Genomic DNA, 27,188 nt, shown 5'->3' with positions numbered 1-27,188 from the left:
CAGATCCTTCTGGGGGTAAAGCCTCTCTTGAAATCAACCCTATCTTGACTTTTTTCAAACCATGGTACGCCTGTTACTTCTAAAGGTACAAGCATTAGTAGCAACTTGTTTTATTTTTACGTATGTTGGACTGTGCAGCTATTCACCTAGAATACTAATTAGTTGTGGGGGAGGAGGATGATTTATGAATAAAGCTACGAACACACTGCATGTTATAGTTCCTTCAGCTAGACTCTAACTTAATAGGATTCCTGCTCACCCAAGGTCTGACTTCAGGAATATATTAAAGAGTGAGCATTACAACAGCATGCTTCATGGTCCTTGTTTTCCTTAGGGTTGGTCAGAGATACCAAAACGGTCTTGACCATCAATGGCAGAGAGTCATTTTTGCATCAGCACAAACGGACATTTTAGAATGACTCATTACAACTTGTTATTATTGTTCCTTAGTAGAAATAAACAAGAGAAACTGGATCATACGCAAAGGCAGCTCATTAAAAGCACATAGTTGTGTATGCCACGAGAATGGTATCAATTTGTGTCAGTTGAATACAAGGCCCAGTTTTTGTGAAATGAAAGCATGAGAAGGAGATCAGTTAGGAAAACAGTTATTTTTATCAGGTTTGTCTAGAAACCAAAACAGATGAGGAGTATGGCAAAAAATAAAGACAAAATAATCACTAATTTTGAACTACTGGAAGATGGTAAAAGATAATACTCTATACTTTTAATAAAATACCTTTGGCTGACTACAGAAGACCATAACTAAGGAAAATAAACCATTTCATCAGCAGAACTCTACAGGACTTTCAGTACCAGCTTTTCAGTAATACCCATACAGCTTCAAGCTGTGAGGTACACAAAAAATCCCCCCTTGCCCCACTCAGTCTTGGGGAGCTGAAAATGCATAAATATCAAGGCCATAATTTGCTTGCTTTCTTTTCCTCCTCTGTTTCATCAGATGTATCATATGAACAAAGCTCCTGACCAGAACAGAAGCTGTGAGGATGATGGCTCCTAACCTCATGACTTTAGTAAAGCATATCAACAAGAGTGCAGGAACAAAAATACAGGAACCAAAAGTTCTTTTGCACTCTCTGCCCTAGAGCAGCCAAACAAGATGTTTTTCAGAGACTTTCTAGGAATTTCAGATTTGACAGTACAAATTAGGCCTGTCTGCCTGGAACAGTCACCCTCTATTACTGAGGATATTTCTCCCTATTAATCACCAGTCAGAAGTAGACACAATATATTGTGCCCTAAGCAGTACATCAGAAAACTATATTAACCAAACAAAACAATGCAGAAGCATGTAAGCAGTGCGGAGGTCCAAGTTCCTAGAATTACTGTTCTCAAAACCTATTTATTTGAAATCGAGGCAAGCCAAAAGAAAAAAAAAAAGAATGGATACAGTTTCCAAGTACAGAAAGGACTTGGGGACACCACCAAGGTACTGGATTAGATGGTTCACTTGGGCACAGTTCAGTATTTGAATCATTGCTCTTAGGCACTATTTGCCTACAGTAGCTCAGAAGGTAAAATTTAATAGCTTTCACCCTGGCAACAGGAAAATTACATTAAGTTGACCATGCAAATTACTGTGTCGATTTTAGCCTACTCCTTACTAGTGCTTGTTCAGTCTCAGAAGGCACCTTATATTTTGAAAACATTAAAAAATTTTGCCATCACAAGAAGAGCAGAAATGTTGTCAATCAGATGACTGATATACTGGTATGGCTTTGTAAGGAAATAACTCATATAGTCATTTCCTGCTAACTTCTCTTCAAGTCACCAAAAAAATTCTACGTGAAGATGCTTATTTCACATTGCATAATTGTAGTTCAGTGATAGGACTGCAAAACACAAATTACATATTTCAAAAATCATTATTAATGTTCTGTATCAATTTATTGAAAAATTATCATAGTGACATATTAGTCTTTTTAAGTAGAGTTAGCTATTATGTTTAAAGAAGACATAGAGGTTGATGTTATAGGATGCTTCCCACAAGTTTGCCCATGATTCTACCGTCTGCTTTTCCTACAGTAAGACAGCATTTAAAATGGACTAATATAGAGTAAGATGTGGCATCACTAAACACATTAGTTATATGCATTACCTCAATAAACCAAGGCTAGCTCAAACAACACTGTTCTTGCCTCTGAAATCAGTAACTGACATGCAAAATAGCCATCTTTGAGAAGGCCAAGACCATAACGCAGACCACTCATTACCCGCCTGCACAAGCTGGGTAGTGACTTTATATAGCAAAGATGCAAGTTATAAAGCAAGATGTTTCAGCATCCTCAGCAAAATCATTACATTATTTTTAGCAGCTGGGTCCTGTCTCTTTCTGCTGAAATGGAAACCACAGAAAATATTAATTAAATGCAGGTGCATGCAGTAATTCAGAAGTGTTTTCATTTCAGAGATTCAGCTCCTGAGAATAGAAAGTACAGTTAGATATTTACTGTTAAAAGTTTAAGTTAAACCAGCTTAAACAGGATACTGAGAACTCTGTGTCTCCGTCTACATTTGAGCTATGGCTGGAAAGGCCAAACTTACCAACCCAACAGGCCACATACCCAAATCTCCATAGGGCAGGAAGCTAGGAGACTTGCCACGGAAATGGAGAGTACTTGGAAGGACTCGAGGAGAAATGGCAGTAGTTCCCCAAAGCTAGGGCAGCTAAGTCCAGCGACGAGCTGGGCATGTCAGCTCCAGCATCTCTCCTCGCTCACCTCCTCCCATAGCCGGGCTCTGGGTTACACAGGGACCTGACACCACAGCCTCAGCACTGCTGCAGGGCTATAGCAGCATGCAGCCCAGAATGCAAGCTGGATCTCAACTGCTTGCAAGCCACAACCTAGCTTCTTTGGGTTTTGACCTGGGTGATCTTTTTTTTGCTTGCACCAAGGGAGAAGTTTTGAATAGCCTACAAACTTTGAAAACTACTGACGTTGAAATGCCAGACTCGAGTGACTCCAAAAGGCCTGACTTTCAGAATATGATGAATTCCTACTGCACACTGGATCTATTAAAATGTTTTACCCTGCAAATCATGCTCATGTACTATTTGTTTGTAAAAATTTTATCCAGGCTCTATAGATTAACTCAACATTTTCTTATTTCTGTGAATTGAAGTCAGCCCTTTAATGTAATTAAAACATTTCCTGCTGAAAGTATCCTCTAAGTCTCAAACTTGGGAGCCTCCCCAAAAATGGAAGCCTGAATTCTCAGGACACCGGGATCCAAACAAGCCAGGTGGGCTATGAAAACTAATGAACTATGGAAGGCATCCCTTCTTCCTACGGCTATTGCTCTGGACAGTCCATGCCTGTGCTGCCTTCATGTTCACTCCACTTTCTTCTTGCTCCCTTCTTTTGTTTCCTCCTTCACTAAAAAGCCCAGCAACCCCTTAAGGATTTCAGAGAATAAAATTATTAACCCTAACATGCTTTCTGGTCAAGGAGTTTGTATGTTATACTCATTTATCCCAGCATGCAACCAACTTCCCCTGATTAGACCATGAACTGTTGAAGGCACTCCTCTTACTCTAGGTTTGTGCAGGACCTTGCACACTTGTACCACAAATTTGAGCCTTTTAGTATTGTTCTAAATCCCAATCCAACTATCAGTAATTTAAATCTTCATTGTAAAAATAAAACTGAGCAAATGGAAGACTCCAGAGTTGTTGGGAAAGTTTTGACTGTGATACTTTCATAGCTTACAGAGAGTTTTCATTAGGCTGGCGCCAAGAATTTTTAAGAATTCTGCCAAAAGTAATTCCAGTTCTTACAGAATTGGTTCAATGCTCTATGAGCTTCAAATGCCGTTTGTGTCACAGTTTTAGCTTCAGAGCCTACCTGGCCACAAGCTGATTGTGGTTGTTTTAGCTGAATACAAGGGATCAAGGGCTTAAATGGAAGCAGTTCTTTTGTGATGCTAAAAGTACTAAAATACTTCATTTTTGCAAAATCTACAAAGTTAACAAGCTTTCTGGTTACTTTGACAAAGCCTTCTAGTCCAATACTAGTAAAATTATTTTCTTAATAACTGGGATATCAGAATTAAAAGATTTTCACAAGCTTCCTTTGGAACAGGAATAATAATAATCTTCAATAATCTGAAGCTGCTATTATTATGGTCAGTGCACATGAACAAATTAATTTGGATTTGATGAAAAGAGCAACAGTCACACATGTTAATTATTTAGCTTATATAGAAAGCGGCAGAAAATTCTGAAGAGATCTGGTCTATAACACTTATTTACCCAAATCACTTGTCTGAGTTGTATTTCAGTATTTTGAACTACAGATGTTAAGCACAAAGATGCAAAAATTTGGTTTGGCGACATCAAAATTTTTTTCCTTCTCCATGAACTACTCGCAACATGCTATTTTCGTTTGAGCTTTCCATACGTGGGAAAAAAAAGGGAAAAAAATCCAGAGAAGGGGCCAAATAATACATTTTCCTTGGATTTAGCTATTTCTGATAAGAGATCAGATAAGAGAGGGTGATCTCACATACCTGATGCTCACCATTTTTTTCATAAATTCAGTTACACATTTAATTAAGCCAACTATTAGTAATAATGTATGGCTGAATGAACGTAGAATCTGTAAGTTAAACATTTTCTCAACAGTTCCTTTCAAAGGTAACAGCTTTATGTGCCAGTTTATTTTCAGCAGTTTGCCATGGATTGTTTAATAACCGGTGGACATGATTCCCGTGATATCCAAGGCAAGTTCATCATCAGGAAATGCAAGTTACAGCCAATCATCCATAAAAAAGCCATACGCTTCCAGCCAACCTGTTAACAAAAACTACATCAAAACACTACTAGTAGCAAAACTCTGTTATTTGATCTCATGCATAATTAAAAGCGGTCCAGGGGAATACTCAAAGCACAAAATGAGTGTGGGAACTCAAAAAAGAAGCTGACAAGCAGCAAAAATGCAGTAATCTTGTATCGATGCACTAGCAGATACGCATATATAGTAGGAGAACAAATCCACTCTTAAAGCTCTGTCATCAAACTAAAGGGGAGCTACAGTAACATCAGGCAGATCTAACAAAGTCATCCTGTGCTGGATTCTAAAATAAACCACTTTTCAAATACAATTTAAGATAGCATTTAAAAATGCCCATTAAAAAATTCATAATTTTGCAATCAAACAAGACAGTATTAAGTCAGATATTTTGAAAAAGTTTAGCAGGCACAAATATTTTTAGATTCCCTTGGTAGTCTCAGCTCTCTACACTGCAGAAGGCTGCTCTACTGCGTTAACTACTACTGTGCCTTGTAAGACTTGAAAATCTTTTAACACATAAACTCCACCCCCCTAAGCCAACGAATGCATCCCCAACATTAACAATGCCTCAACCCACATCCTTCGGGAAGAGAAATAGGAATTCTCCCACGTCTTATTTTTATGTCCTATTACCAATTAAAAAAAAAGGTGCTAGAGGTTGATATATCTGCACATGATTCTTACATCTGCTTCCTCATTCCACTGATCCATTTCCACAGGGCAGGGGCCATGATTAGTCTAAAAGGCTTCCAACAGATCATTCTATGGTGTTGCAATAGCTCTGTTAACTGCAAACCAATCTACAGTGAATACCTCTTCTCAGGGAAATACCTGACTAGCAGTAGTAGTTGATTCTCCTCCTTATGTTTCTGAGAGAGATGTGGCTCCTACTGACACCCCAGAAGTACCCATCTGGAAGCAAAAAATTTTATGAAACCCATTACCACGCTTAATTACACAGGGCTTCACTTCTCTCTGCAAAAGCTGCATTGAGTTTAGGAATCTGACATAGCCTTTCCATGGCAGCTGACAGGTGAAAAGAGTTACAGCTGTGCCTGTAAACGCAAGCAAGCTTCTGGTGCTAATCCACCAGAACTGGGAAAGCTGCTTTGAGTTCTGGGTGAATGGGTTTGACCTGAAACCATGTTTCAATCTCAGGATAATTTTATCAGAAGACTTCTGACCTCTCCCATCAGAAGCAGGCTGTCTGCTTCCTACTCAGCAGTGCCCTATCAGTCACTGCCTCCGCTCCTCTCAGCTCCGTTGGAAGGCTTGGAGGAGCTGTTAGTCCCATCATGTGGAACAGTACACCTCCCCAGCCAACATGGGCACCAAGGAAACAGGCCAGGTCTTTGCCACACAGTAGACAGCCTCATCAAAAATTTAGGGGGTTGCTCTGGACACCAACAATCCCAGCTATTTCAGCTCTGGTTTATTCTTGTTCTTGGTCAACGGCCTGTTCTACAACATGAGCCTGGCTCCATAGGCAGGACCTAAACATGGACAGCATCATCCCTCTCAGGCTTTAGGAGGAATATAGAGACACTGATGGAGTGTGCAGGGATGGGTTTTGGAAAGGATGTGGAAAATGATGAGGTACTCAATGCCTTCTTCACCTTGGTCTTTACTGGTAGGATTTGCCTTCAGGAGTCCCAGGTCGCCAAGACCAGTGGGAAAGTCTGGAGCAAGAAAAATTTACCCTTGGTGGAGGAGGATCAATATCTAAATAAATTGGAAAAAACACAGGTCAATCAAACCTGATGGGATGCACCCAGGAGTGCTGAGGGAGCTGGCTGATGTCATTGTGAGGCCAACCTCAATTATCTTTGAAAGGTCATGGTGACTGAGAGGAGCTCCTGAGAACTGGAAGAAAGCAAATGTCCCTCTTATCTTTGAGAAGGGCAAGGATCCAGGGAACTACAGATCAGTCAGCCTCACCTCCAACCCTGGGAAGTTGATGGTATCCTCCTAGATACCATTTCCAAACATATTAAGGACAAGAAGGTGATTGGGAATAGTCAGCATTGATTTATGAAGAGGAAATCATGCCTGACCAACCTGATAGCCTTCTAAAATGACTAGGTTGGTGAATGGAAGGAGAGCAGTGGATGTTGTTTATCTTGACTTTAGTAAGGCTTTTGATGCTCTCATAACATCCTCAGACAAGCTAAAAAGTGCAGACTAAATAAATTAACAGTGAGGTGGATTGAAAACTTGCTGAACAGCCGGGCTCAGAGGGCTGTCATCAGCTGTACAACGTCCAGTTGGAGGCTAGTCACTTAGCATTGTACGCCTGGGTAAATACTGGGTACTGGGCCAGTACTGTTTAACATCTGGACAATAAGGCAGAGTGCACCCTCAGCACGTTTGCAGATGATACAAAATTTGGAGGAGGGGTTGCTACACCAGGTAGTTGTGCTGCCATTCAGAGGGACCTCAACAGGCTGGAGAAATGGGCCAACAGGAATGTCATCAAGTTCAGAGGGAAATGCCAAGTCCTACAGCTATTAAGGAACAACCCCAGGCACAAGTACAGGTTGGGGACCAGCCAGCGGGAAAGCAGCTTGGCAGAAAAGGATCCACAGGTCCCGGTGGACACCAAGTTGAACATGAGCCAGCAATGTGCCCTTGCAGCAAAGAAGGCCAACAGCTTCCTGGGCTGCGTTAGGAAGAGCATTGCCAGCAGGTCAAGGGAGGTGATCCTTCCCCTCTATTTCATGCTGTTGAGATCACATCTGGGGTGCTGGGTCCAGTGCTGGGCTCCCCAGTACAAGAGAGACATGGAGCAAATGCAGCACAGTGCTGTGAAGATAATTAAGGGACCAGAGCACCTGTCATATGAGGAGAGGCTGATAGAGCTGAGATGTTCAGCCTGGAAATGAAAAGGCTGAGGGAGATCTTATCAATGTGTATAAATACCTGACCGTGTTGGGGAAGCCAGACACTTCTCAGTCATGTCCAGGAAAGGGACTAGGGGGATGGAAAATTGCATCTGAACATAACAAAAAGACTTTTTTGTTTTATTGTGAGGGTGACTGAACACTGGAATTGGTTGCCCAGAGAGCTTCTGGAGTCTCCAACCCTGAAAACACTCCAAATCCAACTGGGCACAGTCCTAAGAAACCAGCTCTATTCGACCCCACTCTGAGCAGGGGGATTTGACAAGATGATCTCCAGAGGTCCCTTCCAACCTCATCCTTTCTATGATTCTGAGAAATTATTTAAACAGAGCTATTGAACCACTTTTTACAGAAGGAAACAGTAAGAACAGGTGATTGTATTTTCTAGGTTATTGCTGGGGTGTGGATTCAATCTCCTGTTAATTAATTCATAGGTTCAGCAGCTGCTGACAATTTCTATATATGTTTTATTTTAAGTTAAAAATGCCAATAGTCTTCAATAAGCAGTTTTTAAATATACATAGCATAAACAGAAATAAGTAACATGCAATTTAAAAATAGATTTGGCGTCTTTACATCAATCCTCCTCCTTCCTTGTATGTGATCGCAACTAAAGATGTCTGCCTAGAAAAGATTACATCACCTTTGTAGATAAAGTGACTGTTCAAAAAGGGAAGCTTCCAGCATAAATTATTTGTAGTATGAATGTCTTGAATCACTTCAAGCCTAACGAGAAGTACCTTCAGGAAACTCTGTTGCATTCACTGGGAGTGAATATGTACTGTCTGAAGCTCAGGTTTTCTTTTATGGCTGTATACAGCACCATTTTTCTGACAACGCAGTCTCAGAATGAACCAGCTTTTGCTCTTTATGGACAGGAGAGCTCTTCCATTTGCCACTCTGACAGTATTTCAGACTGTATGTTTCAAAGCCATGTGCAAGTAGACTACAATCCTGCTCTTGCACATTAATATCCAAATGAGGTGACCAGACCTGTACCCCTGTGGCTGATCTCTAGCATTACTTATTTCAACAGTAAGAAAAAATATGATGTCCAGTGGAGGTCCACCAGGACAGAGGGGCTTTTCCTTGCAAAGCTGACCTATGAAACTGGTTTGAGGCTGGCAAACTGGTTCCAAATCATAACAACAGTATCACTAGCTATGAGATACTGGGTCACTACCATACTAACCTTATGTTAAATATTGAGATCAGATATTCAGAAAGGCACCCGATCTGGTCCAAGTCTCTGCCTGTCCTCCTATATGTTTCCTGAAGGGCAGGAAGGACAGGCAGTTAGGCCAGCAGTCCGGCTGCTTTCGAAGGACATTTGAGGCTGAATGTACTTAAGCTAACTTAACTTAGCTTAAGGTGCCTGAACTTTCTGAATTGGGAACACAGTGTCCCTGGGTTCTCCTCTAAAGCAGGGAGCAGAGACAGACTTCCAGGGGCAATTCAGAAAAGCCAGTAAGATCTCTCTTTGATAGTGGCTATTAATATTGACTACACAAGGAGACTAAAGCAAATACGCTTCTAGTCTACACACTTCAGATAGGAGTATAGAGCTGGAAAAGATGAATGTGGGCCTTGAAACTATACTTGTTAGATTTAGTTGATAACAGCAGAATGCTGCAAGGGGCATATAAGACAAATATTACCAAAACAAAGTAACTGTTTCTATACTTGAGCATTATCTTAGCACACAATTTCATCCAAGCAAAACCACAACAGTGTTACATTGAAGAGACCTTGGTATCCTGTACCACGTTATTTGCAGTCTGTGAAACAGTGAGGAATACTTGAAAACTTGCTCTTTTGACATTTTTCCAGAAATAGATGAACAATGAGGATACTGTTTTTCACACAGCATCCCTCTTGTGCACTGTGGTAATACCTGCTCAAATACAGGAGAGTGAAAACAATCACATTTCTCACCTCTCAAATGGACTAGATAATACAGAATTCACATCAGTCTGTGTTTTTCATTAAACTGGACATGTTTACAAGTCAGATTAAAGCAATACTTGCTCAAATGACCTCCTTTCCTCTGTTTGGAAGATTTATTGAAGGCAATATAGAACAGCAACAATAGTCAATCATAGGTGGCAGACTGCCCTTTTATTAGGCATACTGAAGCCAATTAATCTAAGCGAGCTTTCTCCCTTTACCTCCTGGAGGCATGCACGGTTAGAATGCATTTAAAAATTCTGCAGCAATAAATAAAGGTGCTGAAACTATTCATTTGAACTTTGAGAAATTATTTACAGTCACTTGAGATGCTAAGTATTAACATCCTACATACTCTGCTGGGCAATATAATTTGACTAGATCCAAGACTTAAAGTTCTAAAACAAGGCTTTGTGGTACTGCCATCCTCAGGGGTAGTAGGAAGAGACAGGAATGCCTGCAAAAGGAGGTAAAAGCAGTAGGAACACTGAAACCTGCCTTAACACTGAGTAAAGAAAGCTGAGTTAATCAGAAGTTTTCAAATAAGGTTGCAAGGGAAGGTGGGCTACTGAACCAGTCACACATTTACAGCACAGAAGTAATCAATTATTGGAATTTATTTCTAGATGTCAGATTATCTGCGATTTATAGGTGATACCAAAGGCCATTTAAGGTGAAAAGCAAGTCTATAATAACCTTATTAATTACGAAACATCGAAACCCAAGATGTCTTAATTCATGTTCTCATTTTTGCAGTGCATGTGCTTCTAATTAGAACTGCTGTAATATATTCTCTTGGGAGGCATATAGGAAAAGTAACTTTTTACTAGCAGCTTCCTCTTTCAGGGCACACACTTAAATAATCCTTTATTCTTGGATTACCTCAAACATCCTTCTTGGATTACCTTCATTGTAAATTCAGTTATAATCTTACCAGTTTCACAGCTGGGCCCAGTGAAGCCTTGTGGGCAGGCACACACATTGGAAGCAATACAGGCTCCTCCGTTCCTACACCCGTCTTTGCAAAATGCTGCAAAATGCAAAATCACAATATATGGGTAACAGAACTACACTCAGCAACCACGCAGGTGGCCACGGGCTGCTGGCAGGCTGACACGAAACACGGTCCCTGCGGCACTGAGTGCAGAGACTGCCTTCTCCTAAGGATAGAGGTCACGAAGAGATGGTTTATGGCCCCCCTGCCTCACTGGCCAGATGGGCTGACACGCTACAGAAGGAGATTAGTGTAAATCATCCGAAGACAACAGCTCACATATGTGCTCCTTCGCATGCACTGGGAAGCAGTGAAAGGCAGCACCTTCCCTAGGAACAGACTCTTCCTAGGGCAGTGCTGGTCTTCTCTGCTGCCCAAAGAAAGGCCTGGGCATAATAGGCACAACTGAACACTAAATTGTCTGGCTAGCTTATTCCTTGATTAAGCAATTAGATCGAAACAATAAAAATAGTAATTTTGTCTCAAGGGATTCTGAAGAACTTAGAAACTTTTACCATTTATAGTTTGAAGTCAATCTCTGGATTTGTTCTTTGGCACACTGCAATCTGAGAAGCTGTGCTTACATATTTTGGTGCAGCATTCTCCAGATACAGTTGTGCATATGTGTACACTTTAGAGAGTCCGTTCTGCAGCCACAGAAATGCAACCAGCTCTGATAAAAAACACGGCAGCTGTTAATTGCTCTGATTGCATCCGCAATATGGAATCAGAAATGCTCTGGTCACAAGAAACTGTAGGTGAAACTAGGCAGATGGAGATTATCACCAACATAAAAAGTTGCTGCGGGGCACTGGTCTAGCCCTGCACTTGTAACCAGCCACCGGAGAAGCCAGGCTTCAGTTTGCACCTGCTCTGTGTAACAGCACCACTGATGAGGTCTTAAGGTTCATCTGAGAGAGAACATGAGCGTTATCGATTTGAGCTTTCCAGCTCTCAGTTTCCCAGCACCAGCCTTGTGGCATGAGACCCCTGGCACTGAGTGAGACACCTAAGCTTCCGGTGCAGGACAACATGGTGCACGGGAGCACAGCTGGCAGCACAGTGCATGAAAAGCTGCCAAAGGCATGGGGACAAGAGGCACATCCAGGTCTCTCTGAAGGACACTGCCATCCAAGCCAGGGCTGCAGAGAAGTACGTTTCCCTGACCGGGATACACAGGCTCAGAGCCTTCTCCTGCATACTGTCTTTTCAGTCTCGAAAAGGGAGGGAGGGAGGGATGCACTTTTCTTTCACAGTGGGGCCAGGCGCCCTCTGAAATGTCAGACCTGCAGTCAGAGCTCTTATTCAGGGAAGAGAAGAGCCGAACGCGGTGCTCTAGGGCTATGCACCTTCTCTTTGACCCAAAGAAATCTCAGTTACCTTTTTGTAAGCTGACACACCTCCAGCAGAAGGATTGGGGAATACTCCCAAGCACAGCACAGGAGTGAGCTGCGCAGACAGAGCTCTCTTCTGAGAGGAGCGGCTCTGGGTTTGAACCTCCTCAGGCTAGGACTTTTTTCCCATTCCCCAGAGGAGGGAGCCCAGCATAAAAGGGTGTATTTGCTGACATCTCTCCCTGTACCCATGTGTTTGATTGGAAGTGGACTAGGCTGCCATGTTTTACAAAGAGCTCGTTTACGTTAGGAGTATTTAGAAAAATCGTACCGTGACTCAGGTGAAGCAATAACTAGTGCTAAGATCTTAATCAGGCTTAGCAATTAAAGAAATTCTGGGTTGCTTAGCCTTGATAATACACAGCAGCAGAAGGTATCTATGGGATATTACCAATGTTAACTCCGGCCCCTGAGATTCTGACACCTAACAGATCAAGAGGACTGAGGCACAATTTCAAGGAACTCTGGGTATGCTATTGCTGCAGCTGGACCACTTCTCGTGTCTGAGCCAGTTCCCCTACAGCTATACTACTTTGATTTTCCAGCATCCTCTAAATCCTATGCTCGGAGCCTGAGGACTTCCGAGGATTTGGGCCCAAGTACCAAGTATCATCTCCTCTGATGTGAAATGCAACAGAAATAAAAGCAGCATTGTATCTCTGGGAAAGTATCTTTCTAAGACTAGAAGTATAACTTCTAATGTTTACCAGTGAACGAGAACGTTAGAACACAAGGCACCACCTCATGTGTAGCAAAGGTTTCTGCATGCATATCTACTGCTTTTCTCATTTACAATAAAAAGACACAGCATACCAAACAACTTTCAGTTCATCCAAGCAAAACAGCAAGTGATTGACCGCGGACAATGTAGATCTGACAATGTTTTCACAGCTGTAACTTTGTTGGTAACTGTGGGCTTCCTTCAATGGTGTAGCACGTACAGAAACCACTAACTTGACACAGAAATGAACATAATTACTTCAAATTTTAGAGCATACTATCTATGTATGCATAATCCTCAAATTACTGTGAACTCTGCCAAAAGCAAAGTCGGTGTATATCTGCCTATGAAGATCTTCTTATAGGTGCAGGACCTAAATGCCTAGCCTAGCATTTTGTCTGTCGTCTTCAAGGCACGTGACCAGATTTGCATCAACTATGACAAAGCATCTCATCCAGTTCAAAGACTGCCGAACCCCGGGGGTTTTCAGTGGCTTACCTTTGCAGATGGTACCATTTCCCGTGTAACCTGGCTTGCAGACACAGTTGTGCCCACCCACGGTGTTGAAACAGAGCGCGTTTTCATCACAGTTGTGCTGGTTTGTTATACATTCGTCATGCTCTGAAAAGGGAAACAAGAATGGGACGGTCCAGAATATTTAAAACACAACAAAATAAAAGCTTTGTGTAGGTTTCCACGTTAAAAAGAGATAAACACAGTAGTAGTTACTGACAATAGGGCTACGTGAACATGTAACCATGGGATAGCCAGGGTATATATTTTTAGCACATACTAGTATGTGATAACTGTGCTGCAGCATAATTCCACTTTCATTAACAGGGAGCCACCATCATTACACTTTCTATGTGGGCTACAGCGTTCTCATAAACATTTGCCAAAGAGCCGGCTAGCATACTGAAAATCCATATGCTAGTTCTACTGTATAATTTATTCATGCAAGTTTATCTTATGCGGGCTTCACAGGGTTTCCTTCAGAAAGCTGACTAATGGTGCGAGACACACAGTCCAAACTGCAAAAGATACGGTTAGCAGAAGGCAGGACTTCAAAACGTAGCCCGTGTTTTCCCTTCCTTCAGTGCGTACACAGCACTTTATTTACATGGACTAAATAACCTGAAAACAAAGGTCTGCCTGCTGTTCAAGGGACTTTTGGCATGGCAGGTCCTCTCACCGGAGTGCAATGGATCAGACTCCTCAGTCTGGTGACTAGACTTAGACATACTGGGAAATACCCCTTCTGGGAATAAACGAAAAGTCTGAACAACATGATTTTTTGTTAACTTGCAATGCGCTGTTTCATCTGAAACAAAAAAGTATTGTATAAGTGTTTAGGTTACTGAACATTTTACTGGTTTAGTTTGTGATTTTTAAGAAATGGAAAATGCAATTTCAACATAAGATGCTCTGAAGCATCATTTCAAAATGGTACATGAAACACTACTATTTTCAACATGCAATATGTTAGTCTGTAGGCATCAAAATGAAATGTTTCCATGTTCTGGAAATATTCCTTGCATTTTCTTTAAATCAACAGTATTCATCTATCCATAAATAATTTCAGACCCCTGAAATATTAATTTCAGGAAAACCAACTGTTTGGGGAACATAAAGGCACCTAATTTCAATCAGCACACATGGACTAACCTGCATGATAGGTTTTCATAGCCATCATTCTGCCCAGGTTTTAGCAAATTTTATTAGTGCAGCTTATGCCAGTTCTGGCTATCTGACACAAGTCTTAAATCTGGAATCAGATGCTCTTTCTTCCCCAGTTTTGGGTACGTCACCCTGCTCTGAATCTTCCCCTTTATTTATAAAGAGCTGAAGTCTGCACACACCCCACAGAGTTGTCCAGAAAATTAATTTCTTAACATTTGCAAATCCCTATGGAAATGTTCAACTTGCTATTTCAATACTGGCCATAAACTGTAGGATTATAAAACTGGCAGAATGGCACATCTCTAATCCATCAGTAGATGTAAATTGTCCTCTAGTAATGGCAAGTACCTGTTGTTTAAAAGGGGGAAAAAATTCACCACAATGTAACTAATCAATTTTAAACACTACACAGGTTTAGATTTTTTTTTTTTATGGGTTTGTTGTTGTTATTGCTGAGTGTTTATTTGTTTGGTTTTTAATAACACTAACCTAATATCCCTCTTCTAAAAAAGGACTTATGTGTGTCTTATATCACCAACAACACTCTCCTCAACCCTCAGCACCAAGGCACCAGCACTTACTGAGCCGAATCCCTTGTTGGATGCAACAGAGCACGGGCTGCAGGCCTCTGCCCTGAAGCATGAGATTTAATTACTTTGCTCTCAGCATGAACAACTAAAATTGTTACTGTTCACCAAATGATCCAGTCCCTCTAAAATCCAGTTACAATATTTGACTCCGACCTTCTAACATTGTGAAATCTCTCGTGCTGGCTGAGACAGTATTTATGCTAAATCAGTCCATAAAATAAAAGAAAAATAAAGTAATGACCATGCAAATTAGGTAAAAAGTGTTATATGAACTGTAATAATATCCTGTCTTGCTTAGTTTCTGTTAATACTATGATATTATTTAAATGTGGTATGCTATTTAAATATTAAATATATATTATTTTCTCATTTTTAAAGGTTCTGTATAACATGCAACAGGAAAATAACTATGGAAATGTGTGAAACGTTATGCAGTCAGCAGGCCAAAGTATCTTGCAAAGCCATTATCTTGGTATCTCAGGAGGTAGGGTCTATATAACAACACATCACACTGGTAAACTCAGCTCAAATCACTGAATTTGACAAATTAAGTATCATCCTCAATAAGGAAGTGTACCCATCCACTCCACACCTTAGGAATGCAAAAGCATCCCTGGCACGTATGGCAGCTCTTTACTAGGGATAAGAATATATTAGAGGAAAGCAAGTGATCACAGACTGTCACACTAAGAGGAACGGCTCTACGTGTGTGGCTGGAGCAGCTCTGAAAGCCCCTCAAGGCACCCACAGGCAGGGCAAGTGCTCTGGCCTCTATGCCAAGCAAACTTGCTATTGGTATTCCAGTACAACAAGGTATTAACCATATTTATAACAACTTGCAGTACTGTCCTGGTTTCAGCTGGGACAGAGTTAACTCTCTTCTTAGTAGCTGGTACAGTGCTGTGTTTTGGATTTAGTATGAGAATAATGTTGATAACACTCTGATGTTTTAGTTGTGGCTAAGTAGCGCTTATCTTAAGTCAAGGACTTTCCAGTTTCCCATGCTCTGCCAGCAAGCAGGTGTGCAAGAAGCTGGGAGGGAGCAGAGCCGGGGCAGCTGACCTGAACTAGCCAAAGGGATATTCCATACCATGGAACATCATGCCCAGTATATAAACAGGGGGGAGTTCGCTGGGAGGCACGGATCGCGGCTCCAGCATTGGTCAGCGGGTGGTGAACAACTGCATTGTGCATCACTGGTTTTTTTTTCCTTTTTTTTCCCCCTTTTTTTTCGTTATATTCCTTTTCATTACTATTATTATTATTATATTTCATTATTATTATTGTTAGTATTATATTTTACTTTAGTTATTAAACTGTTCTTATCTCAACCCACGAGTTCTACCTTCTTTCCCGATTCTCATCCCCATCCCACTGGGAGCGGGGCCGAGGAGGGGAGTGAGGGAGCAGCTGTGTGGTGCTTGGCTGCTGACTGTGGTTAAACCACAACAGTCCTTTTTGGCACCCAATGTGGGGCCTGAAGGGTTGAGATAACAACAGATCTGACCCGTATGTGTTAAAAAGAATTTGTTATAAGTATTCATTGTATTAGTTTAGTAGTCGCTGGTCACAATGTTGATTTATTGGCTCTTAGAGTTGTGGTGTTTGCTCTTAGAGTTGTGTTATCCATCACCTCAGTTGCCGTATATAGTCCCTGTGCTGCTGCCCCCTTCAAGATCAGGGCCTTGAAGATCATTTGCACAGATGTATTTCCTTCATATAAAAAGATGACTGTCACACTTGAGCGTGCCTTCCTAACATTTACTCTCTGGGCTAAGAAAAACTACTGAGTCTTTTAAGATAGATTTTTCTTAAAGCATACAGTATCAATAAAATTAACTTTCTGTCAGCTAAGTAATGGGGCTTGGATTCAAAGATAATATGCCTGGTTTCCTACTCTATGTAAGAAACTTCAGTGTTTCTTATCCGCCTGTAAGAAAGTTCATGGAGGATGCTGCTAACATTTCAGGAAGAGGGTCCAGCACATAACCCAAACCGTATCAAAACAGCCAGCACTTCTACTTCTGCGGTTATCTGCTCAAACGTCAGGTCTATTTTTATTTAAATCAAAAATTAGCAACTCATGAAAACTTCATGGGTCTGATAAATGATTCTTGGATTGAAGTTTACATGTCATTTTTTAGGAGGAAAACGTCTCAGAGTAAGAGAAAACTCTGTGATTCAATTAAAGGAGCAGAGATTTTAAAACAATAGGAATGCAAAAAATCAGCAAAAAAAGAATCAGGATGTTTTACAATCCATCTAGATTTGTTGCTCTGTATCATCTGAGCTTAGCTTCAATAACACACTTAAAACCATTTAAACATAGTATTTCTTTATATTCCTTCTCAAGGCACCTAAGAGAGCAGTCAGCCTGTACTTCAGGACTGGCTCCTTTATGGACTGATTACAAATGGTTACACTACACCCAGAAAAATCCTGCACATAAAGCACCTTACTACATTCACTCTTCCAGCACATGGCACACTATCCACACCAATTTAAAGAGACCATCAGAAACAGCTTCTTCCAGAATTCTCTATTAATAACAAGGTAGACTGTCCGGCTTTATTAAAGATAGAAATACTTATTTGTAATAAAAAGGGTGGTGCTCTGTTGATAATTCTTCATTAATTCATGCTTATCGCTTTGGTTTCTTTTTTTAATCAAACACTTGGAAAGTCACCTTAAATAAGGAGGACATTGCAGAGACTAAGTTCAGCAGTCTTAAATATCAAACCAGGAACTGTAGAAGCAGAGAGGACCATGCATTACAAAGAAGCAAAAAAGCAATTTATAAAAGAATAACTTAAAGAGAACCATTAATATGGTTTTTAATTTCAAAAACCAGTATAGAAACATTATTTGCATTATTTAGAAATGTCAGTACTGCACAAATATATTTCTGATGCTGCAAGAAGCAACACTGAGGCCATTTATTTCAAGCATCTTTTGAAATCATGTGACAGATTTAACGAAAGTTCTATACTTATTTCACTGCACACCATAATGAAGATGGGGACAGGCCAGGTACAATAGTATTGCAGAGGCAAAGAAATAAGAATTACTTTTGCAGAGAGATTTTAATGATTAACAAACCTGAATTTGCATAAACATCTTCTATAAAGACCAAATGCACTGGTTTCAATGATTACTTCTAAAGCTTTATTATCTAATATATCTAAATCCCATTTTGCACTGTTCAGGACTCTATGCTCAACAGTGTTAAAACTCATAAAATCTCTGTTCTGGGAATCAACCGAAGTTTTAAATACAGTATTTATACTGACTAAATTATCTCTGGAATGAGGTCTTTCTAGATAGAAAAAAATTTTCAACTCCAAAATTTGCTATTGCTCCATGGTAATAACAATAGTAACAGTAAGTGCGTATGAATGTTCCATTTAAAAGTTCTTATGACACAGATGACTCAGAGATGCAAAAAATTATGTGACGATGCACTTCATTTACACACATTTGGGTGTGCAGCAAATAGATTATATACACACATACAAATATATATATATACACATATGTACATATATATATGCACATACAGTAAGAGTGATGTACTTTATTTTACTTTGGTTGATTTTGAAATACTACTCCAGAATATTCCATACGGTTTGCTAGACAACAATGTTGTTGCTTCAGAAAGATATCTAGGGTGAAGTACTGCATCCTAGGGAGAGAGACTGCTGGCATAAACTGATCAAGACCCACTAGATCCTGGGATGTACGTCAATGCAATGACAGCTGGGGATCTGTCTTACCAGGTTTATTATCTGTGCAGAGATTCTTGCAGAACTTAGTAAAATTTAACATGCTGTCCACAAGGTGTGTCACCTGCCTCCTCCTCATTATCCTAGCACTATGCAACATCAGCCCCTATCCTTCCTACTGTGTATTTCATGATTAAAAATAAACAAAAGTCTGTACAGCATTTCCTACTTGCATACTGCAAGCCTTCCCAATATTTGCCTTGCACATCCAAATTCTGCAAATGTCTAAGAAAAAATAAACAACAAACAGAATCCAATCCAACAACAAAAAGGAATGATGACTGAGTTGCATCACTTATGGGTAAAGAATATTATGCTGGCAGTTTTCCTGAACCATCCATTACCAACATTGGAAAATAAGAGCTGAGATCACATTTAAGGCACAGAAATGCATAAAAGTTCCCAAAAATATAAATAAAATACACCCCTCTAATTGTAATCTTGTAAAACAATGCAACAGATATTCATTTCTGAGTGAGGAACTTCTGGACCAGGATTAAATTAAAATAATTTAAGTGAAGAGAATATATTAGGTATTTTCTCCTTTCAATGCCTCTGCATTCTTGAACTCAAATTACTTTCAGCCTCCTGTCTCCTTCCTATTGATTTGGTATAGATCTATAGAACCATGGTGACCAGCTGGCCATCTGACATGGCAGTGACAACAGATAAGAGTTACTTGAATTATCAATAGCCGACACACTTAAATGCCCACTTACAGTTTATCTTAATTACAAGCTTTTTTTCCCTCATATAGTTCATGTACATGACAAAAATTAGTAGTAATTATATGGGTAGTTTGGAAGACTTATTCCATTAAGATCATTTGGGAAATCACAGATGGTTAATTTCTTTAAGACTTCATATTAACTAGTTTAAACTCTAATTGGCAGGGTTACTTAAAGTCTCAGTATATGCACACTATTTTCAAAGACCAAATGCTGTAAATTTATTGAATTATGCTATTTGCTGGAGCGTGTCCAAAGAAGGGCAACGAAGCTGGTGAAGGGTCTAGAGAACAAGTCCTATGAGGAGCGGCTGAGGGAACTGGGGTTGTTTAGTCTGGAGAAAAGAGGCTGAGGGGAGACCTTATCACTTTCTACAACTACCTGAAAGGAGGTTGTAGCCAGGTGGGTGTCGGTCTCTTCTCCCAAGTAACAAGCGATAGGACAAGAGGAAATGGCCTCAAGTTGTGCCAGGGGAGGTTTGGATTGGATATGAGGAAAAACTTCTTCACTGAAAGGATTGTCAAGCATTGGAACAGGCTGCCCAGGGAAGTGGTTGAGTCACCATCCCTGGAGGTATTTAAAAGACGTGTAGATGTGGTGCTTAGGGACATGGTTTAGTGGTGGACTTGGCAGCGTTAGGTTAACGGTTCAACTCAATGATCTTAAAGGTCTTTTCCAACCAAAATGATTCTATGATTCTATGTTTTATATATATTTATGTTAAATTTTTAGATTGATATTCCCCAATTCAAGTATGCCCCAATTAATTTTTCTATAGATATTCCTTAATTCAAATGCAAAATGGAACCCATGCTTTAATTACTCATAGAGTTACTATCACACAGTTTACCCTTAGTTAACGCTGAATCATTAATCATTAATTAATGACCACCAGCAGCTGTCCTCAGTTCAAAGCTGGGGATATGAAAAGCCAGGTCCCCCTATAATTCACTGCTAATCCTGTTACTTGATTGATTTTCACCTTCATCCACTCCCATAGATTCATGCTGCTCTTGGTCCTCATTTTCTAATTCTTTCTTCAGTGCAGCCATAAACAACAATTTCTGTAGATCTATGTCCAGAATTTTCCTACTTTTCTCTCTTAATTACATTGATAATAAAAATACTTCTGGCATGCGCATGTTCTATTTTCAAGGTCTGTTTAGAGACCATCCTGCTTTCTGAAATGCTGTTTCTGTCTGTAATTACTTAGTCCATTGTTGTTCTTCAGGGAGAACAGCTGCCATCGTCTCATCCAGATGTCTACTTCTCTCTTTTATCTATTAGCTTATTTACTTATTCTATATTTGGTGTTAAGATGATAAAAAAGGGAAAACAAAAAAACTGTAACGAAACCTTAGGAGAAAGCTCCAGGATTGCACCTTAGTTGTTCTACTAGGAAGACGTAACAGGGAATCTATATTACTGGCAACTACTGATGCAGGATTAAAAGCAGCTGAAAAAACACTTAACCAAGAGAAGGAACAAGCACTCACTCTCCTTGCATCTGCCTGTGAGGCTAGGAGGGCTTTAGAGAAAGCTCCAAGGTGGCTGTAGCTCTGACGAGACTCGATACAGGCATGGACTGAGCAGGACTTTTGGAATTGGTATAATTTGTTTCACAAAAAGACAAATCCTGACACTGAATGTGATGATGAAATCCATCCCTAAAACACCTCCCATTTCCAATCATGAAGTTCTTTTCTCTCTAGGAGAACCAAAACTTTTAACACGTGTGCTGTTCTTTACCAATGTGGAGAACACAAGAAAGATCCTGGGACCAAAAATCCCTACAGAAACACTGCATATTTATATGCAAATGTAACTTCCAAAAATATGGGACATTCTAATCCTAGTAAACACCAGGTTTTCGAAAACTTATTCTAATGAGATTTTCGATTTTAAGGTTTTTTTCACAACAGACTTTCATCGAAAGAAAACTACTTCACGCACCAAAGCCCACAAGAGGTGTATATTTTTCCTACCCTTTTACTCTGACTTAAAGACTTTTTTCTTTGCACAAAATCTCTTTTCTTTACTTTTTGGTTATTCCTGTTCTGGGTTTTCCTCCTAGACTGAAGGAATACATAACTCTTAGCTGTAAGTCCCTTTGAATTGTCCACTAGTAATTCCAAATTCTGTAGCTCTAATAATGGATTTCATGGCTCTAAGCAGGGTATACTCTTCCCTAGGACTCAACTTGAAAAGCCTAACAGACGACTTGAATGCTGACCAGTCCACCCTTCCCGTGGTATCTGCACACCAAGAAGTCCATGCCAAGATCTCCTGGAACTCAGGGAAGACAAAGATATTCCCGGTCTCAGCCACAACAGACAAGTTGATGGGTAAAATACATATTTCAAGGCAGGCCTACCATTACTCCCTCCATCTTCCTCTTCAGCAAATAATTTAAATTTTCTTAAACCCACCTAAGTTTCATCATCTTCAAAATGTGTGTTGTAACTGTGATTTCCAATTTCATGGAACAAGACATATTTTTGCAAAATAGTCACACTCCTCTCATGGAGGCTGCTATTGTAATATTAATTAGTGTTACTTCATGTAACATCCTGTGAATTTTTACACTTTTCAACCAGTTAGGCAGAGGAAATATATTGAAGAATATTTAGTATGACAGCTAAAGTTAAAAAAGCTTAATTTATCTCCACTTTCCTTCATGTCTGCCATTTTCTATATTCCTTCTCAAACAGAAAAGTTTAAGGGAAGGATTTTCTATAGCACTTAGCATAGGCCTAACTGTTTCCCCTAAAGGAAAATCTGTAACTCCCACTGATTTCAATGGCAGGACTGTAATACAAATGCAAAATGATTTTGAAAATCCCACTTTAAGGGATTTCAGTCTAGACATAAGGTCTGTGACCTTGTCACCCACTTCTTTCTTGCCTTAATTCAAACTGATCTCTTAATATCTCTTTTACCATTGACATTTTAAAATAAGGTTTCCATCTTTTAAAAGGTATTTCATCATGTAGACTTTCTCCATAAATTCTTTTTTTTTTCCTTTGTTTATATCTAGCCAGATGCATTATTTGTTCCTAGGTAAATCTTTTAAAATTCCCACTTGTATTGTGCATGAAACGTCCCAGGCACTTATGATAAACTGATGCTTTCAAAATCTTCTATTATGTTGTCAAAAGTGACAATGATAGCAAATTCTACTTCTACAGTAGTGCTCCCTACTTTATTGCTAGTAGAATAGCCAGACTAGAGCTGTAAATATGCTACTCCAATTTCCTCAGCCAACTGAAAAATGTTTATTTTACTACTTCTCCTAATGCCAACCCTTTTAATTTACTGTTTCCTTACTAAAAGGCTCCATGTTATACAAGTCCGCCATCAGCAACAGATACGTGTTGGATATTTGGCCTCCATCCTACACATATTCCTGTTATACAAAGAAAGCAGGAAAGTGGCTCTCTGACTGCTGCTGAGGCTCCTAACTTGCTGCCTGTTCTCATATTTCACTAGTAACAACTTACAGACCACCCACATAACCAGACGGCTCCACAAAAACACCTCTGAACAACACTTTTTCAGCACAGAGTTAACAGAAGGATGGATATACAACGGGACAGGAGAAAGATGTCTCAGCAATCACGTACTGGCCAAAGTTGGTTTGATAAAATATAGACGTACTCAAAGCTCTCTACAGACAGCTAGTGCCCCTCTTCTATTCTTTTTGGGATAGCATCGTGACCAGGGTTTGCCAACTTGTTACAGGGGCTCCTGAGAAAATCACAGTTACAAAATACGGCACCATTATCAAGGACAGTGCTTGTCAGGTGAAGAAAATGAGAGGCACCACAGCGGTAGATTAAAATGCTGCTGTTGCTTTGATCCTGCTCTTGTCTGCAGGAATCTGGAGCAACTTACCTAACCATAAATATTAGGAAACAAATGGTTTTTCTGTCCTCTTACGCAGCAGAGAGATTTCTTAATGCATGAGATGGTTCCTCTTATTTCCCTGGTGGTACTGTGACGCAGGCATTCAGATGACTCACTGGATATCAGGTAGGATAGTACTATTTTTGATAAGACAACTGTAGTGCTTGAGCTCTATGGGGAGAAGAGGCCTTCCTTCAGTGTTGCTCACCTGATTTTGAAGAGGGTTCTCTACTTGAAAACGGGGCAAAGATATGCTTCAGTGATGGTAAAGCAGAACAATATTGATCCTTTGCCCTTAGGTCAGCCTTGATACCATCTCTACTGAAGCTCCCAATTTTCCCTAGGGCGCATCGTCCCTGATAGTTTACAGAGGCGCACCAAAACAGCACAGCAAATGTATCCTTCACAAACACTGCACCTAAGCTGCCTTCCCTGGGAACAAAAGCACTTGGGGAGAATGGTATAGCCAGTTCTCAACATAGCATAGTGTCAGGGAAGAGCTAACACATATAGTCAGCCTTGGAAGCCAGGAAGTGCTCCTGGCTTCTGCAGTTCAGACATAGCCCTTGACGCCAGGAGATAACCTGCAGAGCCGTCTGCACTGCTTCTAACAAAAAACATCACAGCATAGTAACGGAGATGCAATGAAACTAGCTTTCATCTTCCTTTCCCCTCCTGCAATGGTATGAAGCTTGACACTGGCTAACTTACTTGTTTCACGGGTAGATTTTCTAGCCTACACCACGCTTTTGTTGCCACAGTTCAACTGCTAGTGCCAATCAAGCTTACAAATAATTACTTCTGTACTTACATATATGGATGCTTATGTGCATTTTATATTGATAAATAAGTATTTGCATAAGTACATCTTAGCAAACTTTACATACCTGAAAAATTCTGCCATCAAATTTGCTGTCCTATTTAAGAACACCATGAATTGCTCTAATAAGCAGAACCACAGATGACATTAAGTCTTCAGTATTGTTCAGGTCTCAAATACTCAAAATAGGAATTTAGAATCAAACCACGGATTGCAAGAAACCAAGAAAAAAGCAAACCTTGACCAGCTATTCCATTTTCCTAATACTATTATCATCCCAGGATGACTTCACCTTTGTAATCCTGCTTCCTTTACATGTCTCCTCTTTGGAAAAGTTAGGATTTAAGCTGAGATGCTGTGAACAACTTTGAAGGACTTCAAACTAAGATGAAGCCCACTCTGTGGAAGGTGTACTAAGTGAATAAACACAGGGTATTCAAAGCAGATTGGAATATCCATTCAGGCTACCACCAACCACAACCTCTATTTACCTCCCAAACATTAAAATGATGTAGACGGAAGTTCAGTTGAATTCTACATCCATTTCCACCTTCTGAAGAGCTAGGAACAAGTTAATAAATTCTTCTTACCAAGCATGTGCACATTTCAAGCTTATTAAAAACACAGGAAAAAATTAAAACAGATGACTCTTGATGGACCCCCACCTTTCCAGAAATCAGTCGTCTTATCTTGAAAAGAACTGGCCATTTATGCCTGCTTTGAACAGTGTGAAATCTTCATCTTCTTTTTTTTAAATGCACTGTCATTAAAAGATTCTACTACAGGTTTCCAAACCCTGAACATCAAAGTTAACACTGCGTGACAGGTGGTATGTTCCAAACTCATCACATTTACTGGTCTGTAACAGTGTAAATGACACAATTACCTGCTGTAATTACTTTTGCTGACAATATATTTTCCCTGTTGATTGGTCTGTGTGACTCAGAGCTGCCTATCTTTGTCAGTCCAGTCCAAATCTCCATTTCCATGTGACTTGGACATTAACTTAGGAAGTATTTACAAATTATTTCCGATATCTGCCAAGACAGATATTTGGGATATTATAAACTCATCTTTTATTGCATGATTAAACAGTCTACCACTCTAATATTATTTTGCATTAGAAAATAAGTATTCACGATGAAATCCTGTTCCCCATTTAAATTAAATGCTCATTTCTTTTATTAATATATTGGAAGGGAAACACACTGAACCAGGTAAATAAAACGAAGCAATAAAATGCAAATAAATAAGTACATTGACATTTTCACAAAATGCTCATTCCTAAAGCAAAACACGAGGTAAAAAAAAAGTGATAAAACATTAAGATACTTAATTCTCATTGCCTTCTTGTGACAATTTTAAAGAACGCCTACAGAAGACAACAGTGACTTTTGATTTAGAGCAATGTGAGTTACAGGCTAATCAAGCTAGCTGACTGCAAGCGTTTCCCTGGAATGTCTTTCACTTTTAAAATATAGAATAGATACAATTGCTTGCACCATTTCTCATAAGAATATACTTAAGATGATGTGAAAAGATTGCAGCATATAATGAGAGCAGGAAACAGATACAGTCTTTTTAAGATTATTTGGAAGCTTGTCAGAAAGAAAAAAACACTCCTACAAGAACTCCTACAAACCTTTTAGGTAGAGCAGCCTCCTATTTTACTGCTAAGCTTGTTGACAGAGCTCTTGGTTCTCAAGAGAAACATCGAGATTTTCAAACTTCTTTGTTATTTGATGGGGAGGACCTCAATTTTTGCACATCTGAGTACATAAATTGTAAGGGGACTGATTTCAAGAAAGTCGATTACCATTTCTGAAATAATTTCTGGTTTCAGTTTTCTAGTTCAGTCTTGAGGATGCCTCAAAACCTCTAGTGTTTTCTTAAAAAAAGAAAAAAAAAAAAAAGACAGAACAGTTCTGTATATTGAGAATATCCTCAGGAAAAATATCAAGTATCTTTACAGACACGGTACTTTCAGAAACACTGCCTCACAATATGTATCTTCACTAGCAAAAGTGAAATTTCACCCAAGAACCTTAGGATTCTGTTGTACAGGAGCACAGCATAGACAGAGATGCTTCCCTTTGTATCAACGTGACTTTTCAAATTAACGATGATTTGGCCAGTCTTCCTTGGGGCATCAGCAGAACAAAACCCAAAGGATGGGTTCCAATATATTTTCTCAGTAGGTGGTATTTGCTCCTTCTTGTTGGCCCACTCTTTCTGACTGCTGCAGAGAGGTCCTGCCAATCTCTCTGTCTTCTTTATTCATTTAGATGAACTGGCAAACACAGACAGAGCAAATTCTGGAACTGAAACTAGTTTTAGACAGAAACAGAAGGGCAGAAAAAACGTGAGTTTAGCTTCCACTCTATGCGTTCGTGCAGGACCAGCCACAGCCTGGCTGCAGAATCATCAGTACATTTCAGTGTGAATCAGAAGTTACATGCAGAACTAAAAATATAAGCTTTCTTTGGGATTATGCATAGGAACACAGACACTAGATGAGTCAGTGAAGTGGATAAGCCCAATATGTTTACTTTGCGCACCAACACATTTCAGGGTAGATTTCAGCATAATTCTACGTGCAAAGGAGGACTAGCAAGGACGCAACTCCTGCTGTGGCCAAGGGGTCTGTACCACAAGTAAGGCCGCTACTCAAGCACGTGGCTGGAAGAGAGGGTTGCAACCCAAAACGCTATTTCTGAATTGTTCTGGCTGTAGAAATGAATTTCTAATTTGAAGAAGCAGTTTGATGCAGTAAAGTACATCTGGTTTTGTAAGTCAAAAATCATCAGTCCAAAAGACTGACAAAAGGGAGTAACATTGATAAAGATCTATCACAGAGACAAACCTAGGAAGAATTTGTCAAAGAAGATGACAAATACTAAATTACAGTGACT

General features: G+C 39.9%; 1 protein-coding gene across 1 annotated transcript in view; it reads right to left on the bottom strand.

The window, feature by feature from the left end:
- The window catches only part of NELL2 (neural EGFL like 2), a 159,409-nt gene that overhangs the window by 30,292 nt on the left and 101,929 nt on the right, over positions 1-27,188 (bottom strand). Inside the window, exons 14-15 of the mRNA XM_050908420.1 lie at positions 13,269-13,391; positions 10,596-10,691 (exon numbers count right to left, since the gene is read on the bottom strand). Of these exons, the coding sequence (XP_050764377.1) occupies positions 10,596-10,691; positions 13,269-13,391 (219 nt within the window). The remainder of the gene's footprint in view (positions 1-10,595; positions 10,692-13,268; positions 13,392-27,188) is intronic.

Source organism: Gymnogyps californianus, chromosome 1 (assembly GCF_018139145.2).
Source record: "Gymnogyps californianus isolate 813 chromosome 1, ASM1813914v2, whole genome shotgun sequence".
Taxonomy (NCBI): domain Eukaryota; kingdom Metazoa; phylum Chordata; class Aves; order Accipitriformes; family Cathartidae; genus Gymnogyps; species Gymnogyps californianus.
This window is presented reverse-complemented; position numbering and strand designations above follow the sequence as displayed.